Consider the following 15,245-nt stretch of genomic DNA (forward strand, 5'->3'; position numbering starts at 1 on the left):
CCCTATACCATCCCGCCAATCCTATTGGCCAAATAGCGCTTGGCACCGCCCTACGCATGTGTACGCATCGTATACCTGAGTGCCGCGCGCTATTTTGCTCAGATTTCATGAACTGAAGAAATGCTATCAAGGTACGGAATGGCCGGGACCGCAGCATCTCGTTCCCTATTCAGGGAACCGTGGTTACATACGTAACCGAGATGTTCCCTTTCATAGGTCACTTCGATGCTGCGGTGACGTCACCGTATGGGAACGCTATACCATAACGCCTGACGTACCTGATAGTTGGAATCCAAGGAAAGCATCTGCTCAAGCGGACAGAACCCGGGAGCCAGGAGCCATCCTCACATCCAGACTGTAAATCTTGACAAAAGTGCTCGGTGAGGAACATCCTGCCGCAGCACAGACATCATATAGAAGAACCACTGAGAAAGCTTGTGATGAAACCACTGCTCTCGTGGAATAAGCTCTAATTCCTAAGGGCGAAGCGAGTCCGCGCGCCTCATAGGCTAAAGATATAGTCTCCATCAGCCAATGTGACATGCGCTGCTTTGTGACAGCATGGCCTCTATTTTGTGTCCTAACAGACAAAGCTGGTTGGACTCACGCCATGGAGCTGTTCGGTCAACATAAGTCTTCAGCGCTCTAACAGAGCAAAGACTCAGATCTCCTGACCCCACCTCTGAAGGGGGTAAAGCCTCCAAGACCACTTGTTGAAAATGAAAGGGTTCGAAGTGACCTAGGGACATAATTAGGCCTCGGTCGCAGCAATGCTTCCACAGAGCCTGGTGCAAAATCCATGCACGAGGGCGAAACAGAAAAAGCCTGTAAATCCCCAACTCTCTTGAGGGAGGATAAAGCCACAAGAAAAACTGTCTTTAAGTCAGGATTTTATCAGGTATAGTTTCAAAGGGCTAACGAATGCCCTGATAAACCTTGCAACACAATGGATACATACCATGAAGGAACTCCCACAGGGCGGAAAGGCCTCAGCCGTCGCGCATCTTGTATAAAACGAGAGACCAGCGGATGACGGCCCACTGAAGCACCATCTATATATATATATATATATATATATATATATATATATATACGTGGTTAGCTGAAATGGCTGCCACGTAAACTTTCAGAGTGGCTGGCGTTACTCCATAGAAAAACGGTCTGAAGGAACTCCAGTACTGAAGCCACTGGGCAGTAAACCGGATCCAATTACGAATTCCACACCAGGTCGTAAACAGTTTCCATTTGAAAGCATATAAGCGTCTCGTAGAAGCTGCCCTAGAATTCATTATAGTCTCGGTGGTTTCAACAGAAAGACCGGGACATATTTACTCTTCGCTAAGAGGCCACGCCCACAGCTTCCATAGATCTGGCCTTGGTGCCAAATCATTCTCTTTGCTCGCGATAGTAAGTCCTGTCTGAGGGGAATAGCTAACAGACTGACCAGGTCCGCAAACCACGGCTGTGTGGGCCACCACGGAGCTACCAGCAGCAGCTGCTCCACTCTGTCCAGCCGAATCCTTTTGGATAACACCGCTGGAATTAATGAATCGGAGAAAAGCATACAAGCTGGTTCTGGGCCAATTGTGAGCTAACGCATCCAAGCCCAGGGGCGATGGAGGGCATAAGGAGAATCACAGCGGGCAATGCGTAGTCATGCTCGACGCGAATAAGTCCACTCTTGCTTCTCCAAATATTTGCCATAAAAGGCTCACCGTTTGGGGGTGCAACCTCCATTCCCCCTTTTTAATTTTTTTTTTTTGCTCCAGAGTCTGTCTGGATAGCAAATCCACTCCGAAGTTCAAACGTCCGGGGACATGAACCGCTTGGATCGACAGAAATCTGTTCTGAGACCAAAGAAGAATATTTCTCGCCAGCCTGCACAAGGGGCGAGAGCGTAATCCTCCTTGATAATACAGATACGACACAACCGCTATGTTGTCTGATCTGAGTAGTACATGACGGCCGATCAGCAGATTCGAGAAATACTGGAGAGCTAGAAAAACCGCAAGTAATTCCAACCTGTTTATATGCCAACTGCGTTGTGTCGCCGTCCATACTCCGTGAGCTGAGCGCCCTTGACAAACAGCTCCCAAACCGGTCAAAGACGCGTCCGTAGTGACAGTCTCTCGGGAAGCACAAATCCCCAGCTGAACTCCAGCTAGAAGGAATTCGGTTGACATCCATTGTCTTATTGACATAACACACCTCCGTGTCACCGAAATCGTCCGATGCGGAAGACACCGGGGGGAAATGTTCCGGCTTGTCGTCCACCACTGAAAGGGTGCATATGAAGTAAGCCCAGACGGATTACAGGGGATGCCGCTGCCATTAGACCTAAAAGTCTGAGGCACAAACTCACCGTCACTGTGCGACCAACTTTGAAGTGACGTACGCATGACGCGAGAGACTGAGCGTGCGAGAGTCAAGTTTATTCCAGAAGGTTATCCGCTGAGAGGGAATTAAAACATTCTTCTAGAAATTCGTGCATGAGCCCAGGCTATTTAGATGATTCAGCACAAGATCCCGATGGGAGTGTGCTTGAGTCTGCGATTGTGCTTAACACCAGCCAATCGTCCAGGCAATTCAATACACGAATGCCCTGGAGCCGCAACAGGGCCACAATTGCGTCCATACGTTTCGAAAATACTCGATGAGCCAAGGCTAAGCCAAAAGAAGAACTGAATGTTGTATCCGTGACGAATTGTGCATAACACCCATAGTGAAAATGCCGGGCAAGCACTACCTTGCGGCCCATAGAACGTAGTGGTTTCAAAGCCTCCGCCTGCAGCGTTTCCACATGCATTAACATCCGAGCACGGAAAGCTCACAGTGTCCGTAAGCAAGGAAAGCGCATGTGTAAAAGTCACTACGTTTCGTTGTGTCTAATCCTGAAGCGTATCCGCGGCATAATTAAATTCAACAAAATGAATATCGGGCCACGCCTCTAGCATGATTACAGCAGCTGTGTGAGCCGTCATAAACAGGCTGTCTTAGTCAGCCTCTTGTGCCGTCCCTCAACTCTGAAGGCTGGATTGTGCAGAGTGTCTGAGGGGGCGTTCAAGTGATAGCTCGATCCAATTATGCTGCGAGGCAGTCAGTGTTAGAGCGTGGAGACTGCATTGAGAGGGTTGGATGTGCATTAGCGGTCCAACAGCGCTCTCTAATGGAGGCACAGTCCCTGGCGAACAGGAAGGAAGCGCATGCGTCAAAGTTGCTGCGTTTCGTTGTGTATAATCCTGAAGCATATCCACGGCAGGATTTAATCCAACAAGATAAACATCAGGCCATACCGCTAGCGAGAACGCGGCAGCTGTGTGAGCCGTTCATAAACTGGTCGTCTTTGTCAGACTCTTGTGCCGTCCCTCAGACTCTGAAGGCTGGATTGTGCAGAGTGTCTGAGGGGGCGCTCAAGTCATAGCTCAATCCAATGATGATCGAGGTGCCTTTGCTGCGAGACAGTCAATGTTAGAGCATGGGGACTGCAGTGAGAGGGTTGGATCTGCATTAGCAGTCCAACAGCACTCTCTAGTAGAGGGCACAGTCCCTGGCGAACAGGAAGGGAAGTGCATGCGTCAAACTCGCTGTGTTTCGTTGTGTATAATCCTGAAGTGTATCCACGGCAGGATTTAATCCAACAAGATAAACATCGGGCCACGCCGCTAGCGAGAACGCGGCAGCTGTGTGAGCCGTTATAAACTGGCCGTCTTTGTCAGCCTCTTGCGCCGTCCCTCAAACTCTGAAGGCTGGATTGTGCAGAGTGTCTGAGGGGGCGCTCAAATGATAGCTCAATCCAATGATGCTCGAGGGGTAGTTTATCCACCACGCGGGTAACCACATTAAATAGCTCACTGAAGAAGGGGAGGCACGTTTCTCCTGTCCGCTCGGAGGGAGAGAACCGCATGTGCCGGCCAGAGCCTACTCTGAGTTCGAAGCCGCGGTTGGACAAACATAGTTTGAAAAAGCAAATCTGCTGATTAACACGCTCGAGTGGGGGAGAGCGAGCTAGTGGAAAAACTCCAGTGCATCACTGTATTCATAGTCAAGCCGCACATATCGCCCCGAACCACCACCTCGTGCGGGGCCTCGGCGACCGCAGAAGCGAAACGGTGGGGGTTAGATGCGAGGCGACTTATAAAATTACACTCCAGAGCGCGGATTCTTTTTATTGTTTTTTTTTATTTTTTTACTGTAGCCGTAGGCTATCACGGAGAGAACATGTAGAGAGGCTGCTAACGAACCTCTCATGAGTGCCTCCTCGTGATAAACCCATTATACGGCTCTTACCTTTCGTTGACTCATCGCGTCCGCGAAGTGGAGTTACATACTGCTCGAAGAAAAAAACGCTGAGAACGCGAGATGGTTTCCATAGGGCACAGATGATTCGCTTCCCTGAAGGAATGAAATCTGAGCGAAATAGCACGCGGCACTCAGGTATATGATGTGTACACATGCGTAGGGCGGTGCCAAGCGCTATTTGGCCAATAGGATTGGCGGGATGGTATAGGGCTTCAGACATTCGTCACACCGAGGGGTGTTCCCATAGCCGGTGACGTCACCGCAGCATCGAAGTGACCTATGAAAGGGAACCTACGTTTTAGAACTATTATATAAACCTTGGGAACCTAGGTCGCCATTTGTACGACCTGTATGCAGTAAACAAGGATTTTGTCTGTTGTGTTTACCTTTGTAACTGGTTGGGTTACTAACGAACAACCTGATGCCTGTACAAAAAACAAATAAATAAAATTATGGCATCAACAAATAGTAATGTATTGCCCCCTTCTGGCGAGAAACAATTACTGTGTTATTATATTATTACTAAATAGACTTAAAAGGTTGTTAAAATCAATTTTGGAGGTTGGGTTTACAAATGATTATTATAAATAATGTTCATTATAAATTCATAGTGTTATAATTGACATTTAAAAAGTGCTTATATATATATATATATAATACATATAATACATATAAGTAAATGTATGCATTTAGCAGACGCTTTTATACAAAGCGACTTACAGTGCAATCGAGCTAACATTTTTTACCTAACATAATACCATAACAAAATATGAAAAGTTCAGGCAAAAATGTATAATATAACAAAGAGTTAAAAGAAAATCTATATTATTACAAAGAGAAAGCTACGCGCAAACAGCTGAGCATAACCTGTGGACATTTACCATGGTAAAATTAATAAATTAATACGTTAAATAAATAGATATGCATATATGACAAATGACTGGCATTACTTAGTTGGAGATCAAATATGACGACAACATTAAAAATAATCAAATATTTTTTTTTAATTATGAAGTGTTTATTATAAGGATAAACGGAAATGACTTCCGGGATATAGGACGTCACGTCGTTTGTCATGTGCAGTGAAAGCGAACTTGTTTACCACATAGAGGTATTAGAGGAACCATGCAGAGAGTCATATTTGCATAGAATAATTGAGATTATTGTCTAGGCGACGTTACGTAGACTTCTCAGATATCGTTACAGTTCTGGGAGGAGCGTTTGCTGAAGTCCCCAGCAGAGAGAAACCTCTAACGTTAGTTTGGTCCTCCGTGTTTTTTACAGTCTATGGTCTTGCACGAACTGATTCAATCAATGGCGCTACGTTCACCTCGTGATTCTCAGATATTTATAATCGGATGTGGCATCTCGGGAATTGGTGCAGCTCAGAAGTTACTTAAACACGGTTTTCATAATGTACACATCATAGAAGCAACTGCGAGAAGCGGGGGGAGAATACGAACGGGCAGACTGGGTATGTACAGGCTTATTGAATCTGTCTGAAATATATGATGGGGACATTAAGCTTTTAGAATTTGTTTACTTTTGTTTATTTTTGTCATCTTATAGGATGATGACTGTCTCATCATTTAATATGTAAGGACTACATGAAAATTGGTTAGCAGATTTCATTTACTTAATTATACTGATATTTATCCTTAAGTAGTACTGTAAAATTGTGTCTTTTGCAACTATGTAGCTGGATTCGTGGGCGGAGCTTAACTGCCCTTCCGGCTGTACAAGTTGTCAAAGTGGGTCCATATCAGTGGTTCTCAACCAGGGGCCTCAGCAAACTTATTTAATTAATAGTTATTGGAATTCCTGGAATGACAAAATAAACTTAAGTGTAGGAAAATAAACAGCTTTGTCATAATTGCAGTACAAATACCAGTGGATTAAATGGAGTTAAAAACTACTAGTATATATTTTACAAAGGTTATGAGTTAAGTTCAAATTTTCCATGTGAACCCAATAAACCACACTGTAATACAATCAGGCAAGGGTCAACTATATGATGAAAGTACATTTTAACAGAGAGGTTGAATCATGTTCTGAGGACAAAGGTATTCTTTGGAGATGTCAAGTCGGAGCAAGTTACACATTTATACAATAATTTGTTAACTACAGTATTTCTTGGCCACAAATAATGGTTTGATATAATTTGTTATCTTCAGTGTTTTTGCTGTTTGCTATATATATATATATATATATATATATATATATATATATATATATATATATATATATATATATATATATATAATTTTTTTTTTTTTTTTTATTATTATTAATTTTGTATTTTACTTGTTTTACTGTTTAGATTTAGGTATGTTGCCTAATTTCTGACCACTGTTCGATATTTTAAATGTTTTTGTTGCCAAGACTAGAATGTACGTATAAATGTGCATATCACATAATTTTTTTCCCATTTGTTCAAGGTGATAACATTATAGAGATCGGTGCCAACTGGATCCATGGCCCATCGAAGGAAAACCCAGTGTTTCGTTTGGCATGTGACTACCAGCTCCTTGACAAAGAGTCAATGTCTGAAGAAAACCAGACCATTGACGTTGGTGGTCATCCGTTGTTTGTTCCCAACTGGTTTACCAGTTCAGGTCGGAAACTGGGGCTTGAGACGATGGGGCCAGTGGTGGAGTTTTTCATGAAACTACTGGAAAGGAGTCAGCAGTTCCATGACAGTGGTGGAGAACCTCTGCCGAGCGTTGGGGAGTTTGTCAAGGCTGAGGCTGAACGACTGGCCCCAGAGCAGTGGAAGGAGGACCAGGCTAACACTGCAGTAAAATTGGCCATGATGAACACACTGCTCAAGCTGGAGTGCTGCGTCAGTGGAACCCACACGATGGATGATGTAGCCCTGGGAGCCTTCGGCATGTATAAAACTCTCCCAGGATTGGACTGCACTTTCCCAGGGTAAGTCTCAGAGCCTTTACCTGTACATTTTGAAATGTATAAATTACCCAATTCTAAAATGCTAAATCTTGTAAAGTTTGCTAACTAAAAATGTTCATGCATTCTTTTTTCCTCTTAGAGGTTATGAAGGTTTAATTGATCACATGATGAAGGAACTTCCCAAGGACATAGTCTTGTACAACAGGCCAGTGAAATGCATTCACTGGAACTACACCAAGAGTGGACCATCAGGAACAGCATTTCCTGTTACGATTGAATGTGTGAATGGAGAGACATTTGCAGCAGACCATGTAATTCTCACGGTCCCACTGGGTACGTATAGATTCAGCATGAGTTAAGGTGAACAATTAGCATTTAACACTTATTTGTAATCCACGTTATTGGTCTGGTAATTGCAACTAGAATAATCTGTTCACTTTAAATGCATGCACTTTTAAATTCATAAAAAGTAAAGCTTTTTTGTCTGATTTACAAAGACGATGGATTTAGGAATATCTCATTTTCATAATATTGCTTATAACATTATTTTAGAATAATGTATTTTTATATAAATAAAAAACTATATTTTCTTAATGTTGCTTCATAACTTTATTGCTACAATATCTGCAAGACCTATAACTCATCTGATGTGCTGTTTCATTACAGGGTACCTTAAGAAGCACCAGAGCACTTTCCTGAGCCCTCCTCTTCCACTGCATAAAATGCACTCCATCCAGAGAATGGGCTTTGGGACCAACAACAAGATCTTTCTTGAGTTCGAGCAGTCTTTCTGGGATGAAGACTGTGAATTGATCTACCTCGTCTGGGAGGACGAGACACATCTTGCTGATGTTGTTTCTGATGTAAAGATGTCCTGGATTAGAAAGTTAGTTGGGTTCACTGTGCTGAAGCCCACAGAGAGGTAAACATAGTCTTTAATTTTGCTTTAACTACTGCAATTCATGCCATAATAAATATGACATCTCTTTTCTGTTGTTGTGCAGGTATGGGCATGTGCTGTGTGGATGGATCGCAGGACGGGAGTCTGAGTACATGGAAACTCTGTCTGAACATGAAGTGCTGCACAGTGTCACACAGCTCCTGCGCATATTCACTGGTAACATTTTTACTCCGTATAAGAGGCTCTTTACAGCTTAATGGAACATTATTTGATGGGGTCCAAAAGTCTAGGACCACCATAAAAATCAGAGATCTAAATATATCTATTAAATAAATAAATACATTTGTAAAATGTATTTTGTAAAATTTGTGATATTATCCACATAAAAAAGAATAATAAAAATAAATAAAAACGAATGGTTTATAAAGGTAATTTCAGCTTGATTGTTGCTGTCATTAAAACAAAAGTTATTAGGTTGATGTTATAATTTTAAAATAATACTAATAAATAAAATGCAAAAAAAACTTTTTTCTGGTGGTCTCAAACTTTTGTACACCAATGTATATATACTATGGAACAATCAAATTTAGTATATTAAATATTACCATTAATTTATGAAATCTTTCATATCAATTTTCAGGAAATCCAACTATTACACCAAGGAAGCTTTTAAGATCTCAGTGGTTCCATGAACCCTATTCCTGTGGATCGTACACCTATGTGGCCAAAGGTTGCTCAGGATATGACATAGATAACCTTGCTGAACCCTTGCCGCTGAAAGGATCAAATTCTAAGGTGCAACTACTCTCATTTTGTCAATGTTTGTTCAAGCAACTAGGTTTCATTGTTTTTTTTATGAGCAGTATGCTATATGTAGACATTTTCTCTTTACTCTTGACACTTCTTTACTTTGTTAATTGATAGTATAACATGAATGACTGTTTGTTTTTGCAGTCTTTGCAGGTGTTGTTTGCAGGAGAAGCCACACACAGGTCTTTCTTCTCTACAGTGCATGGAGCACTGCTAAGCGGCTGGAGAGAAGCAGAGCGTCTTGCATCTCACTACACTCCTGCCTCTGGGTCATTCTCATCTAAACTATGAAAACTGTCCTCCTGTTCTGAAGAATAAGACGGATTGACTGACATTTGCATAAGATCTGAAGAAGTTTGTGCCTTTTAAGGGGAATAGAAGGAAAATCTGAATGTAATGGCGATTGTGGGCTACTTACTATTGTACTGCATGACAAATGTTTAAAATGCCACCCAGTTTAATGTAATCACATTCAGCAAATGTTGATTTGTGGGTATCTTAAATTTCTAATAATTTCACTATATGCCTGTACTTTGCAAAAATGTTAATTGTTTTTTTTGTGATCTGAAAATATTTTTATATTAAACATACCTTATACTTTATAAAGTCTTCTGGTTTTTATAAACTTACAAAATGGAATGAAAAAACTACTTTTCAGATGTCCAGATGAGACTCTCTAAATTTGCAGGTAAAACAATAAATATTCTCTGAGCACAGAATTTACCCAGAATGAATATTCTAATTCCCGCCCAGTAGGTGGCAGTATACACATATGTAGTTGTATGCCCTTCTCAACTCGTAACTAAAGCCACCGAAGAATACGATTCAGCAACGCAAACATGGCTCATCTTTTAGTCAACAAAAAAAAAAGTAAATTTTCTGAATGCAAATAACTAGTGAGTGGTATGTCATATGTCCGCTAAGGCAACATTTCGTTTTAATTATTGCCTAAACAAAAATGCTATTTTTTCAAGTCCATGCAGTGTTTATTTACCACGAATGTATTTATGGTTGTTTTATTTAAGAAAGCTATGAAATTCCATTGTGATGATAAGAAGAGAATAATGCAACAGATACATCGTTGAACAGAGCATTAATATCTCCCTGTTTTGTTATAGTACTGGTTCGGCCTTCGGAAGAATTCACGTCCAGTCTCGAGAAGAACTAACTGAATTAGAGCTGGCCATCGGAAGTTAAATACTTGTTCAAATGGAGCAAGATTTGCCATCTGCGAAAGCAGTTTCCCAGCACTTAATGAATGGCTGGTTAAAAAGCGAAGATGACATTTCACCGACCTTGCAACCAGACTTCTTTAAGACAGAAATACAAGTTAAAGTGGAACCTGATCAAGATGACTCTTCAGTACTTGATGTGAACGAGCTGGGAACGTTTTCTCGTTCTCAGGGGAATGTTAAAGAGGAGATTTTGGACCTTGGTCTGCAGATCTTACCGACTGGCCTAATGCCTCCAGTTGAGATGGAAGAAGAGCTTGAAATCGCAGCGAACACACACACTTCTCCAGATAAACCTCTGAACAGAAGAACTGACCCATCAAGCAAAAGAAAAAAATGTACAGACGAGAAAAGAACATCAAGAAAAAGAAAACCAACCGAACAAATTATACCAACTAAAACGAATTCTGATCTGTCAAGTGAAAGAATGAAATCTTTAATAATGCCGGGAAACGTCACACAACATCCAGAGAAAGCAGGTAAAGGCAGAACATCCAACAAACAGCATAAAGAAGAGCGATTTAGTTGTGAAACCTGTGGGAAAGAATTCCAGCTGGCAGATCTTCCCACGGATCATGTGAAAATTCACAGAAGAAAGAAACCATATGGTTATGATCAGTGTGAAATGAAATTTGCAAAGCCCTCTTATTTGAAAATACACTTGCGTAGACATGACGGTGACAGGCCTTTTCCATGTAACCAGTGTGAGAAGAGGTTTTTTGACATCTATGACTTAAGGGTGCACTAGAGAGATCACACTGGAGAGAGACCTGATATGTGCCCTGAGTGTGGGAAGAGTTTTAAACGCGTTTACATACTTAACAAACATAAACGGACCCACTCAAAGGAGAGACCTTTCCAGTGCTCTGTGTGTGGTAAAGCATACAGATATGGGTACAGTTACAGATTGCATCAGAAAAACCATCTCGATTAGGGTCCATGATGTGTACCGGTATTTTTTGTAACAGTAAAAGGGTTTACATTTTTATTCCTTCCTTAAAGGATGAATATTTCCTCATGTATAGTGGAAAATGTGTTTTAGTATTTGATTTGAGAAGGCTTTTTTGACCAAAATCATTTTTTATCTAAGCTTTTTAGGGTGGTTTGAAAGAATCATCTCATTTCCATAAATTATTTTATTCCACTCTTGAGGAGTGTATAGTTTATTTACTGTAGATGAATTTATAATAGACAATACTCTTGCTTATTACACATTTTTAATGTTTTACAAGCGGCTTTCTGTAGCAAGCTTGCATTAAACTGAGAGGATTATAGACCTAAGTCTCAATTCTCAATCTTACATCTTGTGTTTGAAGAAATGTTTCAGTTCAGGAGAACTGAATGTTGCACAGAGAAGATATCACACAGTGGTATAGAATGAAGTGTGTATGATAAAGTATCAACACTGTGAGAACAAACTTTTGAGTGAAATAATGATAGAATGATAATGGTTTGGAAATAAAGGTAATTTCGCTATAATGACCCGTGTTCTCTACATGTCTATCTGTACTATTGTTCAAAAGGTTGGGGTTGGATTTTTTTTTTAGTTATTGCATTAATTTTCTTATGCTAACAAAGGCTACATTTTTTTCATAAAATTATCGTAAAGCTTAATTTTCAGCAGCCATTACTCCAATCTAACATGAAATGTAACATGATTCTTTAGAAGTCATTCTAATATGTTGATTTGCTGCGCTGCTTAGGAAAGATTTTTGGTACATCATGTGAGTAACTGTTAGGGTGAGTTAGTCTTTTACCATTTTTCCACCAGAGGGAGACCAAATGCTGCACATTCTGACCCCACCTGAGTTTTGCTGAGCAAGCAAATGCCCAGTATGCAGCCCGTTTGATAGAACTGTTCATATCAAATTGATGACAGCACAAATATTGCATTTTTTTAAATATTAAAAATTCTTCTTTTTCAAATGAATAATTTTAGTATAAAGTCTTGGGTTTATACAGAATAAGAGGAAAGAGAATGTTCTGTCTGTGTGCTATGGTGGAAGTTCATGTACGTGAATTACTAAAAGTGTAATTCACATGAATAATCACATTTTAACTGATAACACTACGACTGCTTGTGCTTGTGTGTTTGTATTTTTACAGTTTTGTCTATGGCGTGCCTTAAAAATCCTGCAGTGGAGGTTACAGATAAACTAAGAGAAGAATATGAATCCATTGCTGCCCCTGATTTGGAATCTGAGGTCTCTGATAGTTGTGGTCCAGATTTGACAGAAGGTAAGAAAACTATCCTCACAGACTTTGAGTTCTCATCTGAGGAATCTAGTGATGAGGAGAGTGAAGATCGCTTGAGTCGATGGAGCAAAGGAGACTCTTATTGGAGCAAATTTCCTCCTCAAAACGAAACCGTGACCTCCTTACAGAGCTGTCCAAGCCCTGCACCAGGGTCTTCAGTAGAGACACCTAAAGATGCCTGGGAACTTTTCATGAGCGAAAACATCATTGATGAGGTCCTGCAATGCACCAACTTGGGTGGACTGAGAGCAGCATTAGCAAAAGGCAAAGTGTGGCAAAAGATCACTAAAGAAGAGCTAAAAGCCTTTATTGGTCTGAGCCTTCTCATTGGTGCGGAGAGAAGTTGTGACATCCCAATCCGGGAACTGTTTATGGATCCATTACAGAACCCACTATATAGAGCCACCATGTCTGTTGGTAGATATCAAGACCTTCACAGATTCCTGCAATTTGATGATAAGAAAACCAGAGTGGCAAGAGAGGCATCAGCCCACATGGCAGCCTTCCGAAATGTGTGGGACCTGTTCCTGATCAACTGCAGGAAAAGGTTCATCCCGAGGGATTGTGTCACTGTGGGTGAGCAGCTTGTGCCATTCCAGGGAAGATGCAAGTTTCTGCAACACGTGCCAAGCCGCCCTACCAAGAGTGGCATAAAAATCATTTGGATGTGCGATGCCGAGGTCCCCTACGCCATTGATGGGGTCATTTACACAGGCAGACAGCCGGGAGAGGACACTGAGGAGAACCTTGCAGAGAACACAGTCCTGAGGTTGTCCAATGGACTTCAGCAAAAAGGTAAACATTTCCTTCAAAGAATCCTAAAAAAAAACATTGCTACTAGTAGTTTATTTTCCATTTAAGATACTTTGGGTTAACTAGCTTCCTTAAAAGCACAGAGTTTCATAGTTCTTGTAGGGATCAAACCAGCAGCCCTCTTGATACACGCCCTCAGCCACAAACACTGTACCAGACCATCATTACCCAATGACCTTGGCTTTTGTGTTTGTTTCCCATGATAGGTCTCAACATTACAATGGACAGCTACTTCACCAGTGTCCCTCTGGCAGAGAAGCTTTTCGATAAAAGCTTGACCATGCTTGGGGCCCTTGACCATAAGAATCCACATGTGCCGCCGATTATGAAGCCATCCAAGTTACGAGCACTACATACCTCTGAGTTTGGTTTTTGTGGCAAAGTATTCATGGTGAGTTATGTGCCAAAACTAAAAAAGGCAGTGATTCTGTTGAGTACAATGCACACCAGCGATGCGCTGAATGAAACAAGTACTAAAAACAAGCCAGAGGTCATTCAGTACTACAGCCGCACCAAAGGAGGAGTCAGCAGTGTTAAGCTAATGGCTGAAAATTATACTTGCAAGCGGCAAACAAAGAGATGGCCTATGCTGCTTTGGTATAACATGTTGGATATTGCCATTGTAAACTCCTACTCCATTTTCATTGCTCAGCACCCTAGCTTCATGGGAGGTGGTCCTAACACCCAGCGCTTGTTCATAAAAGAGATAGTGAAAGAGCTTGTAATGCCTCAGATACATAGGCGCAGAGAAGAAAGCCCTGGATTATCCATGATCATCCTTGAGGCCATGGACAGATGTGAGATGCCGACAACATTGTCAGCTGTCAGTTCCGAGCTCCAAGAACAGAGCTGTCTGAACAGAAAAAGAAAAAGATGTTATTACTGTTCATCTGGAAGAGACAGAAAAGTGAGCAAGTTCTGCAGTGAATGCAGTCGCCCTGTCTGCAAAGATCACAGTCACATGTTGGTGAATTGCTATCGGTGCATGCATTAAGCCCATAGAGAAACAGTTGCTATGTTTCTATTCTGCAGTGTTGATGACTGTTTTGCTGACAAGTTTAATTTCTAAAGGATTTCTTGTAGCACTGTCATTTAAAACATTTAGTGTGTATTGAAAATATGGTTTCTTTAATTACTTGAATTTATTTAATCTTTGATTAGTTATCTTTAATTGTACCATGTAAATTTGGCATCCATGCTTTAGATATAATTTTGAATTCAAATTTCTTTCAGTTTTATGCATTAAACTTGAACATTTTGACTTATCAAAATTGATGTTAACATGTATAGAATTACATGAATGCTGTTCATCTAATCAAATCCCATTCTTGGGGGTAATGTTACCTGTTCATAGATCAGTCAGGTGAAGGAAGTGTTAAAAAGTGTTAGTAAATTAACAACACCACAAGGTGGAGCACGAATAAGTTTTAGATTGTAGGCCGGAATGCCTCAGGTGAGTTAATAAATTGTTGTTTTGTTGGTTTTCTTTGTGAGTTGCTTTGTGATTATTTAAAAACCCATCTGGTCAAGCAAAATGCATCCGTTATGTTCTAGGTGTATTTATTTCTTTTTAGGCCTTTTATTTTATTTCCCGCTTCTGCTTAAATATGATTAATTAAATTGAAAACAAATGTTCATTCAAAAACTAATACCCGATGTTATTGGTCTTTTTCAGGTGTTTTTAATGAACGTTTCCCTGGGATCTGTTTGTGGGTTATCACTTAAGAATCTCACCCCTGTTGTTAAATAAACAAACCCATTTGCTTACATCAGCCTATTGGTTTCCTTAAGGTGTTTAGTTTCACAAATACCACTAACCTCTTCCATGTGAACTGGAGTTAGTTACGTTTTGTAGAGGGATTTTCTAAAGCGTTTTAGTGGTTTTCTTTATCCTTACATTAAGTATGGTAGTAAAATACTTAATGTACCATTAATGTACCATTAAACTACACAATCAAAATGCTTTTAAAATAGACTGTACTTTGCTATAACTGCTCTGTAGGAACTGCATTTTTAAACATGAT

General features: G+C 40.8%; 2 protein-coding genes across 2 annotated transcripts; both read left to right on the forward strand.

Moving 5' to 3' along the window:
- The first annotated feature begins 5,359 nt into the window (after positions 1–5,359).
- LOC132156985 (peroxisomal N(1)-acetyl-spermine/spermidine oxidase-like) lies at positions 5,360–9,526 on the forward strand. The gene is made up of 7 exons (XM_059566083.1): positions 5,360–5,773; positions 6,738–7,230; positions 7,349–7,542; positions 7,876–8,131; positions 8,214–8,326; positions 8,751–8,905; positions 9,065–9,526. Exons 1-7 carry the CDS (start codon positions 5,587–5,589, stop codon positions 9,209–9,211), a joined length of 1,545 nt encoding a protein of 514 aa, XP_059422066.1. The 5' UTR covers positions 5,360–5,586; the 3' UTR covers positions 9,212–9,526.
- Positions 9,527–9,701: 175 nt separating this feature from the next.
- Positions 9,702–14,977, forward strand: LOC132156987 (uncharacterized). Its single transcript, XM_059566084.1, has 4 exons — positions 9,702–9,816; positions 10,039–10,631; positions 12,259–13,203; positions 13,428–14,977. Exons 2-4 carry the CDS (start codon positions 10,130–10,132, stop codon positions 14,213–14,215), a joined length of 2,235 nt encoding a protein of 744 aa, XP_059422067.1. The 5' UTR covers positions 9,702–9,816; positions 10,039–10,129; the 3' UTR covers positions 14,216–14,977.
- The last annotated feature ends 268 nt before the right edge of the window (positions 14,978–15,245 follow it).

This window comes from Carassius carassius, chromosome 14 (assembly GCF_963082965.1).
Source record: "Carassius carassius chromosome 14, fCarCar2.1, whole genome shotgun sequence".
NCBI lineage: Eukaryota > Metazoa > Chordata > Actinopteri > Cypriniformes > Cyprinidae > Carassius > Carassius carassius.